General features: G+C 43.5%; 1 protein-coding gene across 1 annotated transcript; it reads left to right on the top strand.

The window, feature by feature from the left end:
* The first annotated feature begins 4,194 nt into the window (after positions 1-4,194).
* GJA5 (gap junction protein alpha 5) lies at positions 4,195-5,304 on the top strand. Its single transcript, XM_065414633.1, has one exon. The coding sequence runs from the start codon at positions 4,195-4,197 to the stop codon at positions 5,302-5,304; it is 1,110 nt and encodes a 369-aa protein (XP_065270705.1).
* Positions 5,305-27,146: the final 21,842 nt, after the last annotated feature.

Genomic DNA, 27,146 nt, shown 5'->3' with positions numbered 1-27,146 from the left:
TAATGCAATATAATCACACCAGTTTCGCTTATTTGGGTAATTTATTTAAACTACCATACAGAAAAACAAACAATCACAATAACTGTTCAACATTTCCTAAACACATGAAAGTTAAGTTACAAATTAAGTTAAGTTACAAATACTTCGTAACCAAGACCCTACATTCCAGTTATAATCCTGGATTTTCATTTAAATTACATTACTTTTATTTTGGTGTTTGGTGTTCTGTAAAGTAGACTGTTGCTTTAAAATTGTTCAGACTTTCACCCAAGAAAGTCATACAGTTTTACTAATCATTGTCCGGCATATTTTTTTTTTTTTGTAATGGATAAGTAAAATAGATCCTGAGCTGTAATCTAACCCCATTGTGCCTCTCTGGCACAGGAAAAAAAGGGAGTAAGCCCATAGACCTTCTTAGCTGAGGATTCCGTTATTGTCATACACAATAAGGCTCCTTTACACCACTCTGGCAAGGTAAAGGAGCCTTAATTAACTAACAATGGGAACATCAGGAGCCTGCAGTTCTCTGCCTCAGGGACAGATCCTGCTTCACACTACACCTCCAAGCCCAGGATGCAGCAACAGGGACAAGAGGGACAGAGTGAGTCTCTCTCTTTTAGGATGACCAGACAGCAAGTGTGAAAAATTGGGACGGGGGTGGGGGGTAATAGGCTTCTATATAAGAAAAAGCCTCAAATATCAGGTCTGTCCCTATAAAATCGAGACATCTGGTCACCTCTCACTCATTGGCACACAGGCTGGCATCCAGACCCACCCCCTTAATGTCTCTCCACGGACGCACGCCCAGCCTCCCTCCTCCCCCCAGCGGTGATCTCTCTGCTGCCGGCTGCTCCCAGCAGATGCGCCCAGGCTGCCACGGAAGGGGCTTGTGTTCCCCACAGATTTCTTTGCTCTCCCATTTTTCTGCGGGGGGAGCCAAGAAATTTGCAGAAGGTATGAATTCTGCGCCTCCTCCCCACAGGGCACAGAATTCCCCCAGGAGTAGTCTTCAGCAGAATTTTACCTCATGTTAGCTACTTGAGTTAAAAACACACCTTTCTTTCTAGTGAAGATTCAACCCATAGTATATAAAGTTAGGTATGTATTTAAACAGTCCAATTAGTCGTGGGAAATATTATGAATGTGTAATGTGGGTAAATTAATGTTACTCCAATAACCCTTTCCATTATTTCTGAACTTTTCACACATGTTATTTTTTCACCTTAATCTTGCATTAATTTAGATTTTTATATTTAATTCATGTCTAGAACTGCAGAGTCCTGTAACTTGAGCAACAAGTTTTAGTACTTTGGAAACATCGGAACACTGTAGTCAATTCCAGTGTGTGACAGAAACCATTAGAACTGATGAGAAGTTGAGCTAAATCCATGATTCAAGTCCACAGAAGACCAGTGTGGCAACTATTTGGATTTAAAACTTTACTGCAAAAGAGGGCACTGGAAATTTTTGCCTTAGCAAACAGGGTATACGAGGAAAAGTCAACTAGCATTAACCAGTGTTGATAGGATATAATCATATTGGCAGTATCAGTCACCCATCTACTTCAAATTATGGGAGGCTCCCTAGCAAAGGCAGAATCCTGGAGGAACACATGCAAGTAGTGGACATGCACACACATAAGATGAGATAAAAGTGTACAGCTAAATCTCGGTTCACTGTGCCCTGTGGAAAAAACATTTCATATATACAACTATGCCATGGCACATTGGACTCACTGGTAACACAGACTATTTACAGAGTTATCAGGAGATAACAGGGTAGATACCACATCATTCCCATTATGGAGTTACCAAGCAACATCCAAGAAACATGATCCATCATTTCATAGTAACTATTTATAAATAACTCATATCACCAACATATCAGCCTACATTTAATCCTTTGTCTGCTTATAGTGTTTTCCCACAACATTGAAACTGTATATGAACTAAAGTCAGAAAATTCAGACAGTGGGACAGATCCTCGGTGGCACCAAATTTACACCCAGTGCACCTGTGGGACATGAATAGGTGACTAAGCCACTTTACTGCTCCCCAAATTCTGAGATGGCTGGAGGGTGAAACAGCATCTAGTATAATTTAGAGCAGCCTCAGGGTGGCTCTACGTTTTGGCAACTGAAGTGGTCTAGTATGAAAGCAGGTGTGCCATCCAGGATCAGCCAGAGCCCCATCCACTCACTCTGCCCAGTTCCATTTGTGGCATGCCCCCTCCCCATCCTGAAACATTCCCTGCATGGAGTGGGGGAAGTGAACAGCCACCTAGCAACTCTCCTCTGTCAGGGGGAATTCTTGGCTGTCCCTTAAGTGCAGCCTGCAGCAGCACAGAGCAGCCAAAGCCAGTTTTGAGGATTAAGCTCACGATGAGCTGTAACTGGAGGACACTGTACATATATAGTGTAGTATAAAGCACCATGTGCAGTGCTACATTTTACTCCCCACACTATTTAACAAGGGGGTAACTTATTGTTCCTATAACAATCATATCCTTGTATACTTCAACTTTTGTGCATGTAAAATCTCAACCATATTGCTGCAGTAAATTTTCACAATTTAATAAAGTCTGAAACTCCACTCTCCACAGAAGCTATACAATCTTTGCTCAGGGAGAGTCATTAGCACTTGTAGACAAGACAAAGGATGATTAGGAAAGACTTACATTTCTGGACCTTTGTGGCGTCAGTATTTCCCTCATGTGGTGATTTTTGTTATCTTGCCATTGTAGTTATTACGTTTTCCATTTGTTAAGAGGTCATAAGATACTTTGTCTTTGAAAGGGGTGTTTTAGTGGGCATATTATCTACATCAAAACATTGTACACTCCTATAGCACATCTGCCCTTGGATCACAACTTCTTCTACAGATGTTTGCCACATGATGCCCCTGTAAGGTAGGTAAGTATAATTGGACCAAATTAATCTCTCTTGTATCTCTCTTACTCCAGAGTTACAGTAAGGCTGAATTAAGCCCATTATTTCCATATTACAGATGGAGATTTGAGGCACAGAGAGATTAAGTGACTTGACCAGAGGGAGTCTAGCAGAGTCTGGGATAGAACAGAAACCAGATCTCTCAATTCCTAACCCTGAGCTTTCAGTACAAGAGCATCTTTCCATGCCTCTCATCTGATCTCTATAACTAACAAATGGTCTTTATAGATAATTTTAGTCCCGTGGTACATCTCAGAGGGAGGTTTCTTTTCACCTGAATGGTGAATTTTGACTTACAAACTTAAAAATAGCAAGGCCTGATGATAAGATTTTACAGCATTCCTGTATCAGACAAAGGGGTGTTCTGAAGCAAGCATCAAAGATCAGAATTTGGATTACAAGGTTGGAAGAGGACCTGAGATCATTGCTGGCCCAGAAAATGTTTATGTTTTATGACTGAAACTGTTGGTATTAACAACACACAGCAACAACAAAATGAAATCATAGAGCTTGGTTGGGGGGGAGGGGGGTTCCCTACACATTTATTTTAAGGGTGGAACTCAATTCTGAAATGAAACCCAGCAGAATAAGATGATGCTGCATGCATTTCAAACATATAGCATGTCTGTGCCACTGATGCATCCATTTTAAATAGGCTAGAGCAGAGGGCCAGCATATGCAAGAGGAAGTGCAAGGATATTGCTCAGTCCTAGCTTTGGATTCAAATCTCACCTCTCAAAGTATCAGTACATTTGGGGAGTCCCAGGAGAACAGTTCTGCTATCCATACAGCAGAAGGAGAACCATCTTAGATGCAGATTCCACAGAGGATAAATTTAAGCTCAGACCACAGAGTAAATATTTCCTGAACCAAGAATAAAGTCTGGTACATCTCAAATAGTTTAGCAGCCCAGTTAACACTCTGTAATCTTTATACTAATTTACACTTTATAGAAGCTACCACAACCAGAACAGATCAATGAACCATCTAATTTTGTGTCCTGTCTTCAGCAGTGAGGCTCAAAGCCAGATGCTGAACTCACACAGCTATAATGCACTGAAGTGGGAGTAGGGAGGGTTTCTTTCAGAAGGGTGTTTCAGTCACACATTCACAGCAGATTCCTGACGGACACTCAGTGCCTTTCAAATGCAGCATTTTCTGATTTAAGAACGAGTTCCCTTCATCTGTCTCAGAACCTCTCTCTCGCCATCCTTTCTCCACAGAGGCTGTGGCTCCACTGAGCAGAGATGGATAACTGGACCTTCCTGGGAGAGTTCCTTGAAGAGGTCCACAAGCATTCCACCGTGGTGGGGAAAGTCTGGCTGACCGTGCTTTTCATCTTTCGGATGCTGGTGCTGGGCACAGCGGCGGAGTCCTCATGGGGAGATGAGCAGTCTGACTTCATGTGTGACACCCGGCAGCCTGGCTGCGAGAACGTTTGCTATGATAAGGCTTTCCCCATCTCCCACATCAGGTACTGGGTCCTTCAGGTCATCTTCGTCTCCACCCCGTCCCTGGTGTACATGGGGCATGCGATGCACACAGTGCGCATAGAGGAGAAGAGAAAAATGAAGGAGGCAGAAATGAGGCCAAAGGGGATTAGAAGCAGTGGCGACTCTTACCACCAACAGGAGTACCTTGTGGCAGAGAAGGCAGAGCTCTCCAGTGTGGAGGAATCAAGTGGGAAAATAATACTCAAGGGTAGCTTGCTGAACACCTATGTCTACAGCATTTTGATCCGCATCACTATGGAAGTGGCCTTCATTGTTGGACAATACATCCTCTACGGGATCTTCCTGAAGACCCTGTACACCTGTCACCGGGACCCCTGCCCTCATCCCGTGAATTGCTATGTCTCGCGGCCCACAGAGAAGAACGTCTTCATCATCTTCATGCTGTCCGTGGCGGTGTTGTCGCTCTTGTTGAGCCTGGCCGAGCTGTACCACCTGGGGTGGAAAAAAGCCAAGCAGAAGTGTGCTAAATCTTACAAACCCAGCCCCACCATGGCTGCTGGCAAACTGGAGCCTGCACCCCAAGTGGAGATGGCTCAAAGTTGCACTCCCCCTCCAGATTTTAATCAGTGTTTGGTCAATCCCAATGGGAAATTCATCAGCCCTTTCAGCAATAAAATGGCCTCTCAGCAGAACACGGACAACTTTGCCACTGAGAGGGTCCACAGTCAAGAGAATGCAGCTGGAGAAGGCCAATTTATCCAGATCAACTATGCACAGAGTCCTGAGGCACCCAATGACTCTGCCCCCCACCAGGTCTCCAATGGCTATTTCAATGAGAAACGCAGGCTCAGCAAGACCAGCCGTACCAGCAGTAAGGCTAGGTCAGATGACCTGTCTGTGTGACCTGTTGCCAGGTGGGGCAAGGAGGGAGGGAAAGCCTCAATGCTAAGCAAAACTTCTGCAGTGTGGCCTTTGAACTCCTGCCATTCTGCTCTCTGTTTTATGGCCCTCTGCTCCTTTTTAGTGAATGGCACTGCCCTACTTCAGACAGCACTTCTTAAGCCTTAGAACAGGGAGGGGCAAACTTTCCCAATAGAAGGCAGACTGGCAACTTGCCAGGAGCCTGAACACAGCACTTAAATTGCAGAAAATACAGCAGATGGTAGCCAACCTCATATTTAATGGAGAGGCACCACCTACAGGGACCACAGGACCTGCCATTCCTAGTCACTCAGATAGAGATGGAACGTTGGCTAGCAGGACCTGTAATCTCCAGAGATTGCATCTCCCCCTTAAAAATGAGGCTGGCCATGAGTTGCAATATTGAACTCACCAAGCCATACACTGGCCACCTAACTGTTGCTTTGGAATTACTTTAACATGGAGCTACATCCACTTTGCAAGCACATCAAGTTACAACTTTTCTCTCCTGAGAAAAACAGAAATAAAACACTAGGCCTTTGAATAAAATGCTTTATATTTTGCTCTCTCTCTTCCCTTTTCTCTGCCTGGGCCCAGACACATTATACCACCTTGCCTTACCTATACCACGTAAATGTGCAATGAATTCTACTTGAATTTTTGACACTATGTATGTAGCCCCTTCAAGATTTGATTAGTAGTTAAGAATTGTCTGTTTTCCTCAAAAAAATAAAGTGCCTTAGTGTCCAGCTATGGAAATACCTTCATCCCAGGGTCAGGCCAGCAGACAGACCCTGGCATCCCTGGGATATTACCCAGACTACCTGTTGAAGGGGCCTAAGGAATTTTCCCAAGATACTTATTAGACTAGTTTCAAGAGAAATGTCCACTTAACCAAAATAAATAGATTTCCCCATGGATGCAAATATGTCACTGGAAAAAGGAGGGACTCTGGTGTGGAAAGACATGGGTTTTTTTTCTCTTTTACAAATGTTTTAAGTACATTTAGTTCTTTCGAAAGGGTGCTAGACTGACAGCCCTGGAGAGTGACGTCCTCTGTTCATCCTCAGAAGAGTTACAGCACAGGCAATGGTTGTGCCAGCTTCCTCCACCCTGCCCGACCAATGAACCTCAACTTCATTCTAGAGTGAGAGTACTGTCCGGCCTCCATGACTCAATCAGTCCTTGGCCGCTCTGCTGAGTCTGCCAGTTCTTATGACAGGCAACTATTCATTAAGAAATCGACAAACACACCGATTCTTTTCACCATGCAGGTCACCCTGAGCCCTCATCAGATGGCAACACTGGTAATGAGATAAACGAGGAACCCAAAACAAGGCTGTTCAAGCAGCACTTAGGATGGTTCCTAGTCCCCAAACCCAACCTTGACCTCCATTCATTTGGTCATTGCAGAACTGAAACAAGGGGATTAAGTTTATCTGTCCGTCTTTGGAGGATAAACTAGCCTAGTCCAACCTACTCCCTTTCATTTACCTTGCCCTTTTGAACATGTACAGCTGCTTATAAATCGTTGAATTGTGTGTGTATGGGTTTGGAGTGATTTAAAACAGGACTGATCTATTCCCTCTGATACCTGCTGTTGAAAGTGATTGTCACTCCTTGAGTCCGATGCAGTGCGTGGTTTGGTACAATTGCCTGCACATGAACGAGGAGGAAAACATTTTAGTTTGTAAGCGATTTATGTACATGTATTTTTGAATCAGGAAAAGATGTGTGCTCTCCTGAATGAGAGATTTTAAACAACTGTGCCTAGTTTGTCCTAATAAAGTTCTGATTCCATCTCCTCTTGTTCATGTCTCTTCTCTTATGTGTCCAAGAATGAAAGAATGAGCTGCTAACATCTATGGGTTTCCATCCCAACTTCTGCCAGTCAACTATCACAGAGATCCCCAAAACAAACGTGAGCCATTGCTTGGAATTCTGTGTGTTTGAGGGGTGGGGGTGGGAGGAAATATATGGTCAACTATAAATGTTGAAAAACTATTGTTTTACCAGCTGGTGGAGTCAAGGGAACACCCCACGCCCTTTGGTTTATCAGAGAAGGGAAGGAACACAGGAAGCCAGCTAGCGACAAACAGCACTGGTTGTAGCTGTGCAAGGCGTTCTCAGGGGGATCAAGGGTAGCAAAATGCAGCCTGAAGAGTTCAATTGTGCTTCCATCAAAATCAGTCAATCAGGAAGAGGGCCTTAGGAGGCTCCTCTAGACACCTGATCCTGAGAGGAATTGACCACTCACACTCATCACTGTCTTCAAAGAGCAGTTTGGGGCACTCATCTCTCACAAGTTAGGCTGTCCGACCTACAAACTCCCCTTCTCTCCCCTGTCCAAACAGCTGACTTCTCGCCTTCCCAAACCGAACTCAGAGGCTCTTTCCTTCCCTTGCTGCCACCTCTCAGCCCACAAGCTTCTTTTCTCCCCTGCTCCATCTGTCAAACTCAAGGGGTCTCCCCTCCTGCCGCCATCCCAACTTCACCTCCCAACCCATGGGACCTAGAAGGCTGGAAAGCAGAAATAAGAGGGATCATTGTATCCTGTTGAAAATGAAGGGAAAATTTAGGGAGAATATAATTACCTAAGCTGGAATTAGGTGAGGACACGAGGGCTAGGACCTCCACTCTTGGGGAAAGTTTTATGGTGTCTTTAAGACCACAAGTGGTCAGAACCTTGATTTGGCATCTCATCTGAAAGACTGCACCTTCAGCACAGTGTCCCCCAGCACCATGCAGGAAGGATGAGTTCTAGTGCTCCACATTTTCAAAGCAGTGCACAGGCATTTCTGAGTGTGCCCGTCCGACGCATGCACACTGCCATTAGGCACATGCATCGGGAGCTTTGTGTGCCTAAGTGCACACCTGCACTTGAACAGTCACCTCTTTGAAAATTGGACCACTGAGTTATCACACCATGCCCTCAGTTTTCTCTGGAGATCTTCCATCCAACCAGGCCTGACTAATCTTAAATTTATGAGAGGGAATGAGTCCAAAGTGTAAAAGCCCCACTCTAATCAAATGAATCCCCAAACACGCACGGGTATTTGATCCTACTCATTATAAATATGGGGTAGAGCTGGGAAATTAAGATATGGATACGTACTAAGATTTCAACCCTCCTAAATTCAGGGATGTTCACACCTGAGGACATGGTTCATGCCCATCTCTTTGACAAGATCACACCCCAACCATTCCCTAGAAAACGTGCATTAAAGCCAAGTACTGAGCACATATTCTCCTGCTCCCATTCTCTTCCGCACACCTCCCTGGCTGTCTCCTGGATATCACAGATGGAGGATGTGTGATGGATGGATGTTTGCATTTGCTGACAGTTCATATGCTTATGATGCTTGGAATCCATTGTCAAGACTGCCTGTCCAATCATATCACAAAGGGAGTATTTAGTTCTAACTGCCAGTGAGCAGGGAAGCAAGAGCTGTCTTTTCAGGCAGATTTCTTGCACATTGTGTTGGATTGGAAGGATGGGCAGATAGCATTAAGGGTGTGAGCTAAATTGATAATACTTACAAAATTCAGGATTGGAGTTGGCATTCAATCTTTGTCTTCCTCATAGCATAAATCAAGGTACAGTTGTCATTTACTTTACAAAGCATTCCAAATAAAAGAACAATAGGATATAGATTTTCATTCTGCATCAGTGCTAATTTACTGGGGCCTTCTCCATATTCTAGTTTCCTGTTCTCAATAACTCAGATTCCTGGAGCATCAGCTGGAGTTCCTGGTTAATTTAATTAGAATGTACCAGCTCCGTGATGTCTTCTCCTCCTGTTGCACTTCAACCAGATCAGCATCTCCTCCTCTCTGACACAGCATGTCAAATAAAGGGGCTGTCTCAACAATCCAGCAGTCAACCTCATTCTACAGTCTTTTGCTGCTCAGCTGCTTGAGGTCTGAATTGCTGACTCTGAGCTACGTGCCGCCAGGCTCTTAAAGCAAAAGTACTTAATCCTATAAAAAGAAAATCTATATTTAAAAACTATTTAAAATGTTTCTAATGCCAAAACTAACAAAACAAGACAGTGATACCAGGATGCTCCCCTGCCTCCATCCAAACAGCAGAGAATGGGAGACAAATGAGAGAGGACCCAAGAGAGGTACACAAAATAATGAATGGCCTAGAGAAGGCAAGTTGAGAATTCCGCTTTCCCCTCTCATAATATGAGAACAAGAGTCTAGGGTAAGGAATGGTGTCCCTAGCCTCTGTCTGAGGGTGGAGATGGATGGCAGGAGAGAGATCACTTGATCATTACCTGTTAGGTTCACTCCCTCTGGGGCACCTAGCATTGGCCACTGTCGGTAGACAGGATACTGGGCTGGATGGACCTTTGGTCTGACCCAGTACGGCCGTTCTTATGTTCTTAGGCAACGAAATTGAAAGACGACACATTTCGAAGTGATAAACTGGAAACAAAACAGTTTCCCATGAAACTCATTGCCAAGAGTTTAGTAGGATCAAAAAAAGAGCAGACATCTATCTAGATGAGAACATTACAGTTGCATAGGACACATACAAGGAAAATAAACCTCATGCTTCAAGGCATTAGCCAACCACTAAGGCCTGGATTTTCAAAGTTGCTGAGCACTCACAATGTCAGCTAAAGTCAGTGGGAGCTGTGAGTGCTCAGTATCTCTGAAGAGCAGCCCGACTAGCCTACGATTAAGAAGACGCTTCCACTTTAGGTCATTCCATAATTGCACCTTTCTCTGAAGTTCCTGGTGCTGGACAGTGTTGGAGACAGGGTATCAGATTAGGTGGGTGTGATGGGTTTGGGCCCTTTGGGGCATCACCTGATATGCTGGGATGCCACTGAGTCAGTCTATTTTGCCAGCCTGGGTCCCCTTTTCCTGGCCTTGCTGGGTTAGGCTCACAAGCTTCTTCCAGCCAAGCACACAGGCACACCCAGCTGCACAGAGAGACAGAGATCCGCTTTGGAAAGATTCAGCCTTAGGGGCTCTCCCCAACATTCTCGTGCCTACTCCCTTTGAGGGGTACAAACCCAAAGGTTTTATGAAAATTGCCCCCTCCCTAAATGTGGAAGGAGATATGCACAACATCTTGCCCCCGGCCCCAGTTAGAAATTACATAAACTGGGTTATATTATAAACAAGAAATAAGTTTATTAACTACAAAAGGTGGATTTTAAGTGAATATAAGAGATAACAGACAGAACACAGCAGATTACTGACCAAATAAAGCAAAACACACAAGCTAAGCTCAAAATGCTTAAGAAACAGGTTACAAAATGTAAATTCGCACACTAAATGTTATTTTAGGCAGGTTGCAAAGTTTCTGTGGTTCAGAGTTCCAGTTATATTCGTTTTCAGACTAGACCCCTGTCTCAGTTTGGACACTCTCCCTGCCTTCCCTTCAGGTGGCTTTAGCAGTCTTTCTTCTTGGGCAGACAGGCCATGGAGAGGAGGAGTCCACTTGTCTTCCTCCCCACCCTTAAACAGGATTTACATAAGGCGGAAATCCTTTGCTTCCCAAACTTGACCCCCTTCCAGTGGAAAGTTACAAGAAGTCCCAGGTAATGTTCAGTATCAGGTGACAAGACCACCTGACTCTGTAGTATTACAGTGTCCATGAGTCAGTGGCAGTATGGGTTGGCAGGAAGGCCAAGCCTTTCCACAGTCCATTGTGCTCGCTGATGGGCCATCAGCCCTGTCTGGCTTTTCCGCTGTTGTACCCGAAGTGTTAGCAGTGGGCATCACCCAGAGTAGCATAGTTGAAATACAGATACATAGTCAATATTCCTAACTTCAGATACAGAAATGATACAGGCATACAAATTGGATAATCACATTCAGTAAATGATAACCTTTCCAATGATATCTTACAAAACCTATCTTGCATAAAGTACATCTCAGTTATGTCATATTCATATCATAAGCATATTTTCATAAATAATATGGAGTGAAACATCACAGTGGGCCACTGCCCTGATTCAGAAAGGTGACTCCTATGTTCTTGCTGGGCTTCAAGCAGGCATTGGATGCAGCTGGTCATAGTGGTTGGAGTTTTCTAAGGTAATATCTTAGGCCTGGTCTACACTACCCGCCAGAATCGGCGGGTAGAAATCGACCTCTCGGGGATCGATTTATCGCGTCCCGTCAGGACGCGACAATCGATCCCCGAATCGACGCTCTTACTCCACCAGCGAAGGTGGTAGTAAGAGCCGTCGACGGGAAGCCGCGGAGGTCGATTTTGCCGCCGTCCTCACAGCGGGGTAAGTCGGCTGCGATACGCCGAATTCAGCTACGCTATTCGCGTAGCTGAATTTGCGTATCTTAAATCGACCCCCCCTGTAGTGTAGATGTAGCCTTAGCCTTAACTATCTGACAACTTGTACTGCCACGAAGATTGAAGTTCTTTGTGAGTCCATGGGAATTTCAATGACTGGATGTGTTTAAACTTTCCTCTAAACACCATAGTTTCTACATCTCCATGGTGAATGGGGTGAAAGGAAACAGGTAAAATGAATTTACACCTCTCATTAGTAGATCTGGGAAATTGATGTAAAAATATATCTTTTTTCTCCAACGAATATTTGTTCACATTTTTAGATTAATTTGATTTGACCTCATGCACACCCCTTTCTTTTCTACCCAGGAATGTTTGAGAAATAGGATTTGACTGTCAAAAACTTGCATGAAAAGGGAATTTCAAACACATGTGAGCATTCACTGAAGCCAAATTTTAAATTCATATATGCAAATATTCACACTAGAGGTGTTCATCCATTCAGGAAACAGAAACACCACTATGTGACTTATCTGACCAATCACAACTAAACACCATAGCTCAAATTTTGAATATCTGCAATAAATCCAACAATAACGTATTTTAAAAGACAGCTGTTGATTAAACTGGAATAGCAAATACTTTTGAGGGACTCGTGATGTGCTTGCAGATATTCTACTTGCAGAAAAGTGGCTACACTTAACAAATTATTAGTTGCAAATTATTTACTCAGCTCTAATTACTAGTTCAGACAGTGGCCAGGAATCCCCTAAATCTACCTAAGACTCACATGGAAGGATCAAATTAAGGGGAACACAGCACCCCTGATCTCTCGGCTAGTTTGATGAGAGCTCCCTGTGGCCTGCGTTGCTTCCCACAGCTCCCATTGGCTGGGAATAAATATAAACAAAATGTCTCGCGGCCTGCCAGCGGATTACCCTGATGGGCCGCGTGCTGAAGGTTGCCGACCTCTGATGTAGAAGCACTTCCCATAAAAATAATAAAAACAATGATATTGTGCTTGTAGTTAAAAAAAAAACCTCACTGAGGGAACGTAGAAATCTGAAAGGCTGCAATATATTTTTCTTTTTTTGCTTCCTGTCTGCAGTTGTGTAGTGCTGCTACATGCCATCTGCCCTGTTCCACCTCAGAGCTGACTGCATTTCAGTGGTAGATGAAGTGACCCCTTTCTATACTGACAGGTTTCAGAGTAGCAGCCGTGTTAGTCTGTATCCGCAAAAAGAACAGGAGTACTTGTGGCACCTTAGAGACTAACAAATTTATTAGAGCATAAGCTTTCGTGGGCTACAACCCACTTCTTCGGATGCATATAGAGTGAAACATATATTGAGGAGATATATATACACACACATACAGAGAGCATGAACAGGTGGGAGTTGTCTTACCAACTCTGAGAGGCCAATTAAGTAAGAGAAAAAAACTTTTGAAGTGATAATCAAGATGGCTCAGTACAGACAGTTTGATAAGAAGCAAGTGTGAAAATACTTACAAGGGGAGATAGATTCAATGTTTGTAATGGCTCAGCCATTCCCAGTCTTTATTTAATCCTGTATTGATTGTGTCTAGTTTGCATATCAATTCCAGCTCAGCAGTCTCTCGTTGGAGTCTGTTTTTGAAGTTTTTCTGTTTTAAGATAGCCACCCGCAGGTCTGTCATAGAATGGCCAGACAGGTTAAAGTGTTCTCCCACTGGTTTTTGAGTATTATGATTCCTGATGTCAGATTTGTGTCCATTAATTCTTTTGCGTAGAGACTGTCCGGTTTGGCCAATGTACATGGCAGAGGGGCATTGCTGGCACATAATGGCATATATCACATTGGTAGATGTGCAGGTGAACGAGCCCCTGATGGTATGGCTGATGTGATTAGGCCCTATGATGATGTCACTTGAATAGATATGTGGACAGAGTTGGCATCGGGCTTTGTTACAAGGATAGGTTCCTGGGTCAGTGTTTTTGTTCAGTGATGTGTGGTTGCTGGTGAGTATTTGCTTTAGGTTGGGGGGTTGTCTGTAAGCGAGGACAGGTCTGTCTCCCAAGATCTGTGAGAGTAAAGGATCATCTTTCAGGATAGGTTGTAGATCTCTGATGATGCGCTGGAGAGGTTTTAGTTGGGGGCTGAAGGTGACAGCTACACTACATGCCTCTAGCTTCCATCCAGGACACACCACACGATCCATTGTCTACAGCCAAGCTCTAAGATATAACCGCATTTGCTCAATCCCTCAGATAGAGACAAGCACCTACAAGATCTCTATCAAGCATTCTTAAAACTACAATACCCACCTGCTGAAGTGAAAAAACAGATTGACAGAGCCAGACGAGTACCCAGAAGTCACCTCCTACAAGACAGGGCCAACAAAGAAAATAACAGAACACCACTAGCTGTCACCTTCAGCCCCCAACTAAAACCTCTCCAGCGCATCATCAGAGATCTACAACCTATCCTGAAAGATGATCCTTTACTCTCACAGATCTTGGGAGACAGACCTGTCCTCGCTTACAGACAACCCCCCAACCTAAAGCAAATACTCACCAGCAACCACACATCACTGAACAAAAACACTGACCCAGGAACCTATCCTTGTAACAAAGCCCGATGCCAACTCTGTCCACATATCTATTCAAGTGACATCATCATAGGGCCTAATCACATCAGCCATACCATCAGGGGCTCGTTCACCTGCACATCTACCAACGTGATATATGCCATTATGTGCCAGCAATGCCCCTCTGCCATGTACATTGGCCAAACCGGACAGTCTCTACGCAAAAGAATTAATGGACACAAATCTGACATCAGGAATCATAATACTCAAAAACCAGTGGGAGAACACTTTAACCTGTCTGGCCATTCTATGACAGACCTGCGGGTGGCTATCTTAAAACAGAAAAACTTCAAAAACAGACTCCAACGAGAGACTGCTGAGCTGGAATTGATATGCAAACTAGACACAATCAACACAGGATTAAATAAAGACTGGGAATGGCTGAGCCATTACAAACATTGAATCTATCTCCCCTTGTAAGTATTTTCACACTTGCTTCTTATCAAACTGTCTGTACTGAGCCATCTTGATTATCACTTCAAAAGTTTTTTTTCTCTTACTTAATTGGCCTCTCAGAGTTGGTAAGACAACTCCCACCTGTTCATGCTCTCTGTATGTGTGTGTATATATATCTCCTCAATATATGTTTCACTCTATATGCATCCGAAGAAGTGGGTTGTAGCCCACGAAAGCTTATGCTCTAATAAATTTGTTAGTCTCTAAGGTGCCACAAGTACTCCTGTTCCCTTTCTATACTGTATGTTATATAGGCCTCAATCATGTAAACACTTAAGCACACGGGTAACTTTACTCATGTAAGTAGTACTAGTGACTCCAGGTGGATAAACTACCCACAAGCTTAAGTGTTTGCAGGATTAGAAGTGACAGAGGAGGAAAAAGACTTGGATGTATTTTTTGATCACAGCATGACTGTGAGCCGCCAATGTGATGCGGCCATGAAAAAGGCTAATGCAATCCTAGGATACATCAGGCGAGGTATTTCCTGTAGAGATAGGGAAGTGTTATTGCCATTATACAAGGCACTAGTGAGACCTTATCTGGAATACTTTGTGCAATTCTGGTCTCCCATGTTTAAGAAAGATAAATTCAAACTGAAACAGGTGCAGAGAAGGGCTACTAGGATGATCAGAGGAATGAAAAACCTATTTTACAAAAGGAGACTCAAGGAGCTTGGTTTGTTTAGCCTAACCAAATGCAGGCTCAGGGGAGATATGATTGCTCTCTCTAAATACATCAGAGGATTAAATGCCAGGGAGGGGGAGGAGTTATTTAAGTTAAGGGTCAATGTGGACACATGAACAAAAGGATAGAAACTAGCCATCAACAAGTTTAGGCTTGAAATATACAAAGGTTTCTAACCATCAGAGAAGTGAAGTTCTGGAACAATCTTCCAAGGGGAGCAGAGGGGAGCAACAAACCTAACTTGGTTCAAGACTGAGCTTGATAAGTTTATGGAGAGGATGATATAATGAGACTGTCTACAATGGCATGTGGTCCATCCGCGACTGCTAATGGCAAAAAAATCCCCAATGGCTAGAGATCGGATACTACATGGGGAGGACTCTGAGTTACTACAGAGAATTCTTTCCCAGGTGTCCAGCTGGTGGGTCTTGCCCACGTACTCATGGTTCAACTGATCACCATATTTGGGGTCAGATTGCAGAGACCCCGGGGGGATTTTCACCTTCCTCTGAACCATGGAGCACAGGTCACTTGCTGGATTAAACTAGAGTAAATGATGGATTCTCTGTAACTTGAAGTCCTTTAAATCATCATTTAAGCACTTCAGTAACTCAGCCAGAGGTCTGTTACAGGAGTGGGTGAAGGTCTGTGGCCTGCGATGTGCAGGAGGTTAGACTAGATGATCACAATGGTTCCTTCTGGCCTTAAAGTCTATGATTGGGGCCAGAGTTTGTAAATCAGTTTGTTAAGCACTTTATGATCCTCCAGAAGGAAAGGTGCTCTACAAAAGAAAGAGCATTATCACTAACTACTTCCAAAAATACAGTGGATTTTCATTCTTAGCTTCCCACAGAATAAAGAGGATGCTCCATCTCCTCCAGACTTGCTTTGTTCTCCTTCTGCTATAGCTCCCCTCTCAACCCAAAACAAATTCTCAAAACAAGTGCAATTCCCACTGATGTTAATGGGAATCTTTTGCACAAAAATGAGGATGGAATTTGGCCCATCAGTACTTGCTGTTTCCAGAACCATCAGTCTCCAATACCTGGACTTCTCATGTCTCATCGATAGAGCAGGAATGGGTGGACGAGGAATAGCTTAACTAGAAAATGGAGTTGCTCTGAGCCCAGAAAGAGAGGAAAGTAGAAGGGGGAAAAAACCCAACAGTTCCTCAGCTTATTACATGCAACGAGAACTATGTTATAAAATCAAAAGAAAACTATCCAAAGGTGAAAAAGGGGGAACAGTGCGGTAAAGTTGCAACATGGGGAACTCCCTTTGCCTTCCACCCAGACCCCTTACTGCTCTAATCTTAGATTACATTAAAAATATGTTTAAAAGATTGAGGCAGGGGACTGCAGGAAAAGAAAGGACAGTCTCATGGCTAAGGCAGTTGAATGCTGCTCTGGTGAACTGGAATACATCCCTGCCTTTGCCACAGAGTTCCTGTGTGCTGGGCAAGTCACTTAAACCAAACTTCTCCCAGATGGTCACTAATTGTGTATTCCTCATTTTTTGGGTGCTCAACCTGAGACCCGAGGGTCTGGTTCGCGGAAGTGCTGAGCATTCACAGCTGCAACTAAAGTCAATGGCTGCTGTGCTTTGGACATATGAAGTGCCATTAAATGCTCTGAAAAATCAGACCCTAGGAGTTCAAATTGGGCACCTAAAATTAGCAAACACTTTGGACCTGAATGTCTTTGTGCCTCAGTTCCCCATCTGTAAAATGGAGATAAGCGCACTCCCTCATCTCACAGCATGTTGTGAAAATAAATCCATGTTTATGAAGCATTCGGATATTGTAGTCATGAGCACCACAGAAAAACCCATGAGGAAATTAATAATTCTGCGTTCAGAGCAGGGTCCGAATACTGTGCAGTAAATAAGGTCTGGGGCCACATTAATGATGATAAAATAAAATATCAATTAGCTGATTATTCAGTGAGCGCCGTCCATCCTGTGCACTGAATGAGACAGGGGTGCTGTAGAAAAAACACTATGTGATCATGGAATTAAAGACTCATACATACAATGCGGCTAAATGACGGTTGCACAACGTTAAATCTGGTATTCCCTAACTTTTAAGTGCTTGACTTTGCTACCTTAATGTTCTTTTAACATAGTTTGTGTGTGTAATTTCCTAGGTTTTAAAAAAGCAAACTGAAAACATTCATAGATTCCAAGGCCAGAAGGGACCATTGTGATCATCTAGTCTGACCTGTATAACACAGGCCATAGAACTTCCCCAAAATAATTCCTGGAGCAGATCTTCTCAAAAAACATCCAGTCTTGATTTTAAAATGGTCAGTGATGGAGAATCTACCACGACCGGGGCCATCCTTAGGGATATACATGGCTGCGAAGGATCCTGCCTGCCTGTGACACTCTGTCTCCCGTGGGGGCCGGGCCAGGACATGAGTCGTGAAACTTCCACATGAGTCAGCGGGGGGGGGGGGGGGGGGGGGGGGGGAGAAGAGGCGGGCCAAGCGGGGGAGGGAAGGGGGACTTAAAGTGATAGTGCACTCACTGTATCTCACACTTCCCTAACACACACACATACTGTCTCTCTCACACACAGACTCTCACATCCACATACACTCTGCCTCTCATAAGTCACAGTTCCCCAATACAGATTGTCGCGTACACACAGTCTCACACTCCCCAACACACGCTCTGTCACACAGTCCCCCAACACAGTCACATACACACACACACACACACACACACAGGCTCTCGCTCTCTCTCACACACACACACTTGTATTATTGTTGTTGTTATTACTGCTTGGTATTTCCTGTCAAAATGCTCGTGGTGAGCCAGGAGTGGCTAGGCGCTGCAGGAGGGCCGTGGGCTCTGGCAAGATGCAGCCCCCATGTGACAGTGTGAAGCCTGCCTTGAGCCACTGCCACAGTGTCTGCTGTGTACGAAGCTCGGCGTGTGTCAGCAATGTGGGGGGATTCTGGAGGTCCGCGGCCAGAGGTGGTGGCTGTGCCCCCTCGACACACTGGAGTCAGCGGCGTCGGCTGGGGACCACCTTTGATGGAGCATAGGGGCACCAGTTTAATAATACTGCATAGGGCCCCATACATCCTAAGGATGGCCCTGACCATGACACCTGGTAAATTGTTCGAATGGTTAATTATTCTCACCATTAAAAACTTATGCTGCATTTCCAGTCTGAATTTGTCTAGGTTCAATTTCCAGCCATTGGATTATGTTATACCTTTCTCTGCTAGCTTAAAAAGCCCATTATTAAATATTTTTCCACATGTAAGTACTTATAAACAGTAATCAAGTCACCCCTTAACCTTCTCTTTGTTAAGCTAAATAGATTGAGCTCCTTTTGTCTATCACTATAGACTCAAGGGGGGGAGGGATAGCTCAGTGGTTTGAGCATTGGCCTGCTAAACCCAGGGTTGTGAGTTCAATCCTTGAGGGGGCCACTGGGGGATCTGGGGCAAAATCAGTACTTGGTCCTGCTAGTGAAGGCAGGGGGCTGGACTTGATGACCTTTCAAGGTCCCTTCCAGTTCTAGGAGATGGGATATCTCCATTAATTATTATTAATTATTTTAATTACTATAAGGCACGTTTTCTAACCCTTTAATCATTCTCGTGGTTCTTCTCTGAACCCTCTCCAACTTATCAACATACTTCTTGAACTGTGAGCGCCAGAACTGGACACAGTATTCCAGCAGCAGGGCCACGCACAGAGGTAAAATAACGTCTCAATGCCTACTTGAGATTCCCCTGTTTATGGATCCTGGGCTTGCATTAGCTCTTTTGGCCCCAGCATCACACTGGGAGCTCATGTTCAGCTGACTGTCCCCCACTACTCCAAAAATCTTTTCCAGAGTCACTGCTTCCCAGGATAGAGGCTCCTATCGTATAAGTATGACCTACATTATTTGCTCCTAGATGTGTACTTTTAGCCATATTAAAATGCATATTGTTTGCTTGTGCCTAGTTTATATCAAGTGCTCTACATTGCTCTCAATCAGTGACCTGTCCTCTTCATTATTTACTATTCCCCCAATTTTTGTGTCATCCGCAAACTTTATCAGTGATGATTTTATGTTTTCTTCCAGATTCATTGATAACAAATGTTAAATAGTATAGGGCTAAGAATCAGTCCCTGAGGGGACCTGGTAGAAACATACCCACTTAATGGTGATTCCCCATTTACAATTACATTTTGAGTAAACAGTTAGCCAGTTTTAATTTATTTAAAGCTTGCCATACTGATTTTATCTTTTTTAAATCAAAATGCCATGCAGTACCAAGTCAAATGCCTTACAGAAGTCTAAGAACATCACAAAAACCCCATTATCTTTATCAACCAAACTTGTCTCATCAAAAAAGACATCAAGCTAGTCTGACAGTACCTATGTTCCATAAACCCAGGTTGATTGGCATAAATTATATTACCCTCCTTTAATTCTTTATTAATTGAGTCCCATATCAGCTGCTCCATTATCTTGCCTGGGATCGATGTCAGGCTGACTGGCCTATAATTAACTGGGTCATCCCATTTACCCTTTTTTAAAATTGGCACATTAGTTTTCTTCCAGTCTTCTGGAACTTGTCCAGCACTCTAAGACTTATTGAAAATCAGTAGTCCAGCAAACTCCTCAGTCACATACTCCCGAGATACTTGTGGACTATAAAAAATGTCATCATCCTATGATGACACTAGAACATCTGTTTTTCCACAGTCCACTCCTGACTTCTTACACCTCAGAAACCTGCTCAGACTCCATTAACTGGATCTCCACACTGTGCTGCTTTTAGGTTCCCTCCACCAACACCTTTGGGTTTGTGCAGAAATACTATGTACAATGTCCCTTGTATCCTCAGATCTTTCCCCAGGACCCAAGAGGAGGAGGAGATGGGTCTCCCTTCCTGAAGATCTCTCTGGCTCTGGACTTAGTTAGCCTGCTCCTCCCCCCTGCATTGCCTTCCTGTGCCTTTTTATCAGTCCTCATCTGATGGCTAATTAATCCTTTCGTTTACCCAGCCTGCTATCCGGATTAGTTTCATTCCCCAACCAGACCTCTCTGAGGGAGCTTTCTAGTGTCAGCGTAATCAGAGTGCAGGCTCACCTGTTAAATTCCCTGCACTCTGTCACATTCTGTTCTGTATTTGGGGACATATTTATTGAACTCTTCTGCCTTATTATTGATAACTCTACCATTTCCATCTAGTAATGAACTGTGACGCTCTGTACCTCAGGGGAACCCCCTAAACCCCCATGTTCATCTTTATAAAATGATTGTGTGGCATCCAATGCAAAGCTCGTCATGTTGGGTGTCTTCGGAAGGCTCATGATGCACTGAGCACAGTTGTTACAGTGATGTTATAGTAATTATTACAGTAATTGTTATAGTAATTGTTATAGGTTATAATTTCATGTATGTAGTTATGAGGCTGAAATGTATCCTCATGGTTTAAAATAAGCCCAGGCAAAAACTCTCCAAGAGCAGAGAGGCAGTTCACACCTCATCAGGGCAGGTATGGGACAAGCCCAGCCCAGCCTCACGGGAACAAAGGACGCTGGCCTAGGCAGCAACAAAAGAATCTGTTGGACTCTTGAGGGAGTCACCCCACTTCCTTTGGTCAGTTTGGAACTGCAATGAGGTAATGCTCATCTGACTCCGAAGGGGGGGGGGGGGCAAAAGCCAAGAGGGAAGAAAGAACAGATAAAAGGGAGAGACATTTGCCATGCTCTTCCTCTCTCTTCCAACACACCACACCAAGCGACTGAAGCACTGATCAAAGAAAAGAGCCTGGATGAAGAGCAACCAGACAGCCTGTGGCGAGAAGCATCTAAGTTTGTAAGGGCATTGAAAGTGTTAAGATCAGCTTAGAATGAGTTTTGCTTTTATTTCATTTGACCAAATCTGACTTATGTTTTGACTTATAATCACTTAAAATCTATCTTTATAGTTAATCATTTGTTTGTTTATTCTACCCAAAGCAGTGTGTTTGGTCTGAAGCATGTCAGAGACTCGCCTTGGGATAACAAGCCTGGTACATATCAATTTCTTTGTTAAATTGACAAACTTATATAAGCTTGCAGCATCCAGCGAGTATAACTGAACAGTGCAAGACGGAGGTTCCTAGGGTTGTGTCTGAGACCGGAGATATTGGCTAGTGTCATCCGCTTGCAAGCAGCTGGGAACAGCTTACATGCCAGAGGCTGTGCGTGAACAGGCCAGGAGTGGGGGTTCTCACAGCACAGCAGGGTAAGACTGGCTCCCAGAGTCAAGGATTGGAGTGACCTAGCAGATCTGGTGTCCAGATAACACCAGAAGGGAATGTCACATGAACCAATGCCATTGTCAGGATTCTTTTCGTTCCTAATATATTTTAAAAACTCCTTATTGTCCTTAACTCTGCTGGGCATAGATTTTATCTTGTATCCCTTGGCTTCCCCCTATCCCTTTTCTACAATTCTTAACTTCTGATTTATATTCATGACTATCAACTACCCCTTTGTTATATATAATTTTTATTTTTTACAGCTGCCTTCACTTCCCCTCTAAACCAGGTTGGCTTTTTAACCACCACAGCCTTCTTCCTTGATTGTGGTTTTTTGGGTATCTAGTAAAGTGTTCTTAAATGATTCCGAATTATTATTCACATTTTTCTGATTAAATTCTTCCTCCCAGCTGATTTGACTCATAATTATTTTCAGCTTTGTGAAACTGATACTTTTAAAGCACACATATATATTATTGGTCTGGATTTTATTCTGCTTGCACTTTATAAATTTGACCAAGTCATGATCGCTTGTACCTAAGCTGCCATTAATTTTTAGTTCTGTGATCAGCTTTTCTTTATCTATTAGGCTAAAGTCTAACATAGAATTCCCCCATGGTGGTTGCAACACCTTTTGAGTTAGGAAATTGTCATCTATTATGTTTAGAAATTCCAAGGATGTTTTACTGCATGAGACCTTCAGTATATCTCATTCAAATAGAAGTCCCCATGATCATGCAGCTTTTTCCCCTACATATCATAGATAAGTATGTAAGGAAGTGGTCATCCTGTTCTCTAGTGTGATTTGGTGGTCGGTAGCAGACACCAGCTAATACCCCCATCTTGTGCTTTTGTGTTAGGATATGGATCCATAAGTATTCAAGATGATTTTCTTCTGAGTTATCAGTGACTCAGAAACAGGTAATGCCATTTTTGATATAGAGTACCATTCCACCACCCTTTTTGCCCACCCAATCCTTCCTAATAGGTTATAGCCATTAATTTTAACATTCCAGTTGTGAGAATTCTCCCATCAGGTTTCAGTAATACCAACTAGATTGAATTTATGCTCATAAATGAGCAACTGCAATTCCTCTTGTTTGTTACCCAGGCTCCTGGCACTGGTGTATAGGCAATTCAGGAATTTCTTCTCTTCGTGTCATGTAATTTGGTTCCTTGGTTAATTTTATTTTCAACACCTTGATTTTGTGCTAACTGAGAGCTCATATCTGCCCTCTTTTTACCCTCCCCTTTCGTTATTTGTTTTACTCCCTTTTGACTATTCTAGCCAGCCTGTCTCCAAGGAGATTGGTCCCTCTTCTACTGAGATGGAGGCCATCCAAACTATATAGCCCCTTCTCCCCATAGAAGGCGGACAAGTATTCCACAAAACCAGAGTCCTCCATCCTACATCACTAATTAGCCAACAGTTCACTTTCAGAACCTTCTTCCTTCTGTTTTTCTTTGATCGAAGGACAGGAAAGATTTCAGAGAAGATGGCTTGGACATTCTTTCTCTTCAGCATGTGGCAGCAGATTGACACCCACATGGATCATCAGCAGGGCAGGAACCTTTAAATTCACTGCACAGAACTCTGCTGCTCGAACTAACAGAGTAACTGATAGCAGTAGTAGGTCATCTTCCTATATGTGGACCAGCCCTAAAGGAGGGTAAGCTACATATTTTGACATTGGATTACTCTGCCATTTGCTGACTCCAGAGGAATGGTGAGACTCAGGAATATTGGGTTCAACTGCAGGTGCTCTAGTTGGCACAGACCCTTCTACCCCTGTTCCCTCCAAGCCTGAACTCTTATGCCCACTCCAGTTTGTCTTTACCCTGCCCCCACCTTCTCATTTCTTTTCCAGTCTCCTCATCTAGACAGTCCCAGGCGCCATCCACTGAGACTCCTCATTCCAATCCCACGCTCCCTGTCCAGCTAGTCACATTGTACCCACCACCTGGGATCCTCATCCAATTACACTCTTGCCTCTCACTCATCCCAGTTTCAGTTCTCCTCCTAGGCCCCTTGTTCTACTCCCCTTGCCCATCTAATCCTACCTCCTCCCTGCCACTCCAGCTCCTCATCCAATCTCAGTTTCCCATTCCCCTCTTCTCTCCACACCTCCCCATTTCTTGTTGGCTCCTTGTTTCAGTATCATGGCCCCGTCAGTCCCGCCCCCCCCCCCCCGTTGGGTCCTGGTCCCAATCTCCCCTCCCTTCCCTCCTCCTCAGCTCCTTGTCCCACTCACCCTTTGAGGCCTGACACCTCACCCCTCTGCATTTGAGTCAGGTGACTTCATCCACCACTCTGGCTGGGGCCCTCCAGTGGGAGCACTGACAGCACAAGAGCGAGAGTCTGCCTGCTCTTAGTTCCAGTGCCACAACAGCTTGCCATTTCTAAGAGCAGGAATTGCAAGGAAAATTCTGCTCAGATCCTGGTTTGGAGCATGCTCAGTGAGAGGGACTCTTCAAGGAATTTAGCTGGCAAACCCTCACAACTCTCTACTGAGCATGTGCAAACTTAGATTTTTCAGAGACTTATAACGTTGCCAAATTTGGGCAGCTTTTCATGAGAATAGTGAAAGGCACATCTGGGACACTGAAGTAACCCACTTGCCAAATTTCTAGTCCTTGCTCCAAAGTATGGGGCCTCTAAAGCTTCTCAACAAAATATATGTATGAATTTTTAACATGTATTAATGTATTTTTCCCTAATCTCTTTCTCAGAAACAGCTGAAGCTTTTTTTGCCACAGCTTCTACCCTATCACATAATACTTGTGTGACGGGACATGGCATGGGAAGAGAATCAGCACAAGGGACTGAATGTATTTGAGAGGAGTTCAGGTGATCGAGCAGACCCACAGCCAGCCAAAACAAGTGTGTGTAGCTGTGTAGGGAAACAACTCATGTTCTCTCAGCTACCCTTTCCCACTTACAGGACACAGAGAAAGGAAGTTCTTAGAGCACCGGGAGCTTGTCTTGGAACAATAAAATTGGGAAATGTATGTCTTTGGGAAGGTGTGGGAGCTGAGCAACTGCCAATGAGGGTTGGGAATGAACATCAACATATTCTGATGACAACCTGCATTTTTCAGTTCTCATTTGCACCAAAACTCCTCCAAGATCTACAGGTGAGAACACAATTCCATGCCCAAATCAAACTCCAGCTCCAAATAGATCAACTGCTTTTTGAGAGAACATCTCTACATGCAAAGGGAGTGGGTCTCAGTGGAAGGCAGAAGGTTAGTCTGATCTGGATTTCACTAAATAAACCCACAGCTATTCATATCCACCACCCCCACGCAGGGCCAATTGGATTGAGGGTTTTGAGGCATGTGATAAATGGGACAGAAATCACAAAAGGGCTGCAAAGAACCTACCACAGAGTTAGATTTCTTTAACCAAGTTTGTAACCCCTCTTGGATCAAGAAGTCATGCCAGTGACTCACAGTGGAGCAACAACATACAAGAAACAAAAACACATACATTGACTTTTTAGGCATATCTTCACTGGAAATTAAAACAAGTCTCCCATTCCTCACAGTGCCACTCACCAGAGCCAACACACTCATTCTCTGCTACGTGCAAGGACTATACTGAAAATTGCTTTAGTCGCCACCAGCTCCTACCCTTAAAAGGAATCAGATTAGCAGGGAGGCAGCTCTGGGTCAGAAGCATGCCTGCTATTTTTGTTTTGAAGTAGATGTTGTGCCAGCTGTTCACTTCTGGAAACAAAGCTGAAGTTAAACATGAAAAATACCCTTAACCCAATCAGTTTGATGGGTGCCAGGCTAAAGCCAAAATTTTCAAAAATGGATGGCTAAAGTTAGGCTTCTAAATCCATATTCAGGCACCAAAGCTAGTGACCTGGCAGGGCTCAGTGCTCAGGTCTTTTGAAAACTAGGCTGTCAACTTAGGTGCCTACATATGGATTTACCAGGAGAACTTTAAGCAGCTGTTTTTGAAAATCTTGACCTAACTCTCTAATGGCTAGTAATTCATATATATAAAGTTGGTACATACATACATAGGCAATCATAATATTTTCTTTCTGATCATAGATCTAGGATCAGTGAGGAAAGTTTACAGTTCCTGAGAGAATTTGTATTGATCAGCCAGAGCATTTCAAGGCCTGGCAGGTCACAAGATACCAGATCTTAATGACAGCATGATCTAAAATAAATAAGATCTACTCAAAGCTCTGCCATGAGCTTACCGGGTGCTTTGGCCCAGATTTTCAAAAACAGGAGCCTCTTAACTCCATATTGAGACAACTATATAAGTGGCCTGGATCTTCAGAAGTGCTGGGCACCCAGAATGCGGTACCAAGATAAATCCCAGGGCCACAGGGTGCTCAGCATTTTTTTTAAAATCACTTATTTAGGAGTCTAAATATGGATTTATGAGCCTAGTTTTAGGCTCCTGGTTTTGAAAATCTTGATCTTAACCTCTTATATCTCTCAGTTTTCTCATCTGTAAAAGGGAATGATACATATTCACTTCCCAAAGGTGCTGTGAGTCTTCATTAATTCTTGAAAAGTGGTTGCAAAATGTAAAGTTCAAGTATTATTTCAATAAAATTGTGTCTGATTTCCACCTTGCTTTTTTCCTACTTCAGGCTCCAATGCAGCAAAGCACTTACGCATGTGCATATAGGATATTATCATCTCCCCACTTTATAACATTATGTAGAAGACCAAAAATGCATTAAGTTTTCAGCTCCATCTCACAGTGAAAACAGTTTAACTTGCTGTTTGCTCTCGCCCTAAGTTTCTCTAAGTATTACTGTTTCTTAGCTTTGTCCTTCCCATTAGGTGTGTGTTTTGGATTATTTCCCCCTAAATGTATGAGTTTCTCTTTTCCCAGGATCTTACTTGTTTTTTTATTTCCTCCCCATATTTCTAGTTTCTCTAGGTTCCTTTTGTTATTATTTTCTGATGTTTCCAATACTTCCCATTTGAGTGCTATCTGTGAATTTAATAGTGTGCGGTTTTACCCCCTTCTAGATCATTAATATATTTATTAACTACGCAAAGACCTAACAATAATTCTAGCAGTATCCTGCTGGACATTGACAACTGAACATAAGTACCAGTGTATACTGTAGCTAAGAAGGTTAATGTGATTCTTGAATGTAGAAGCGGGGGACTATAAAAAAAGTGGGTAAGAAGGTGATATTACATCTGTGTAGGGCATTAATAAGACCTTTACTGGAATGCTGTGTCCAAGTTCAGGAGTCTGTTCTTCAGAAAGAATATTGACAAATTGGAGCGGGTTCACAGAAAGGCTACGAGATTGATTCGAGGTCTGGAAAACATGTCTTACAGTGAGAGCATAAAGCTCAATCTATTTAGTTTATCCCAGAGAAGGTTAAGATGTGACTTGATCGTAGTCTACAAGAACCTATACTGGAAAGAGTAGATGGCTCTTTACCCTAGCAGAAAATGCATAACAAGAGCCAAATTCGTCACAGAGCGGGTAATTAACCATTGGAACACCTTCCCAAAGGGTTACA

Source organism: Emys orbicularis, chromosome 1 (assembly GCF_028017835.1).
Source record: "Emys orbicularis isolate rEmyOrb1 chromosome 1, rEmyOrb1.hap1, whole genome shotgun sequence".
NCBI classification, from domain to species: Eukaryota; Metazoa; Chordata; order Testudines; family Emydidae; genus Emys; species Emys orbicularis.
This window is presented reverse-complemented; position numbering and strand designations above follow the sequence as displayed.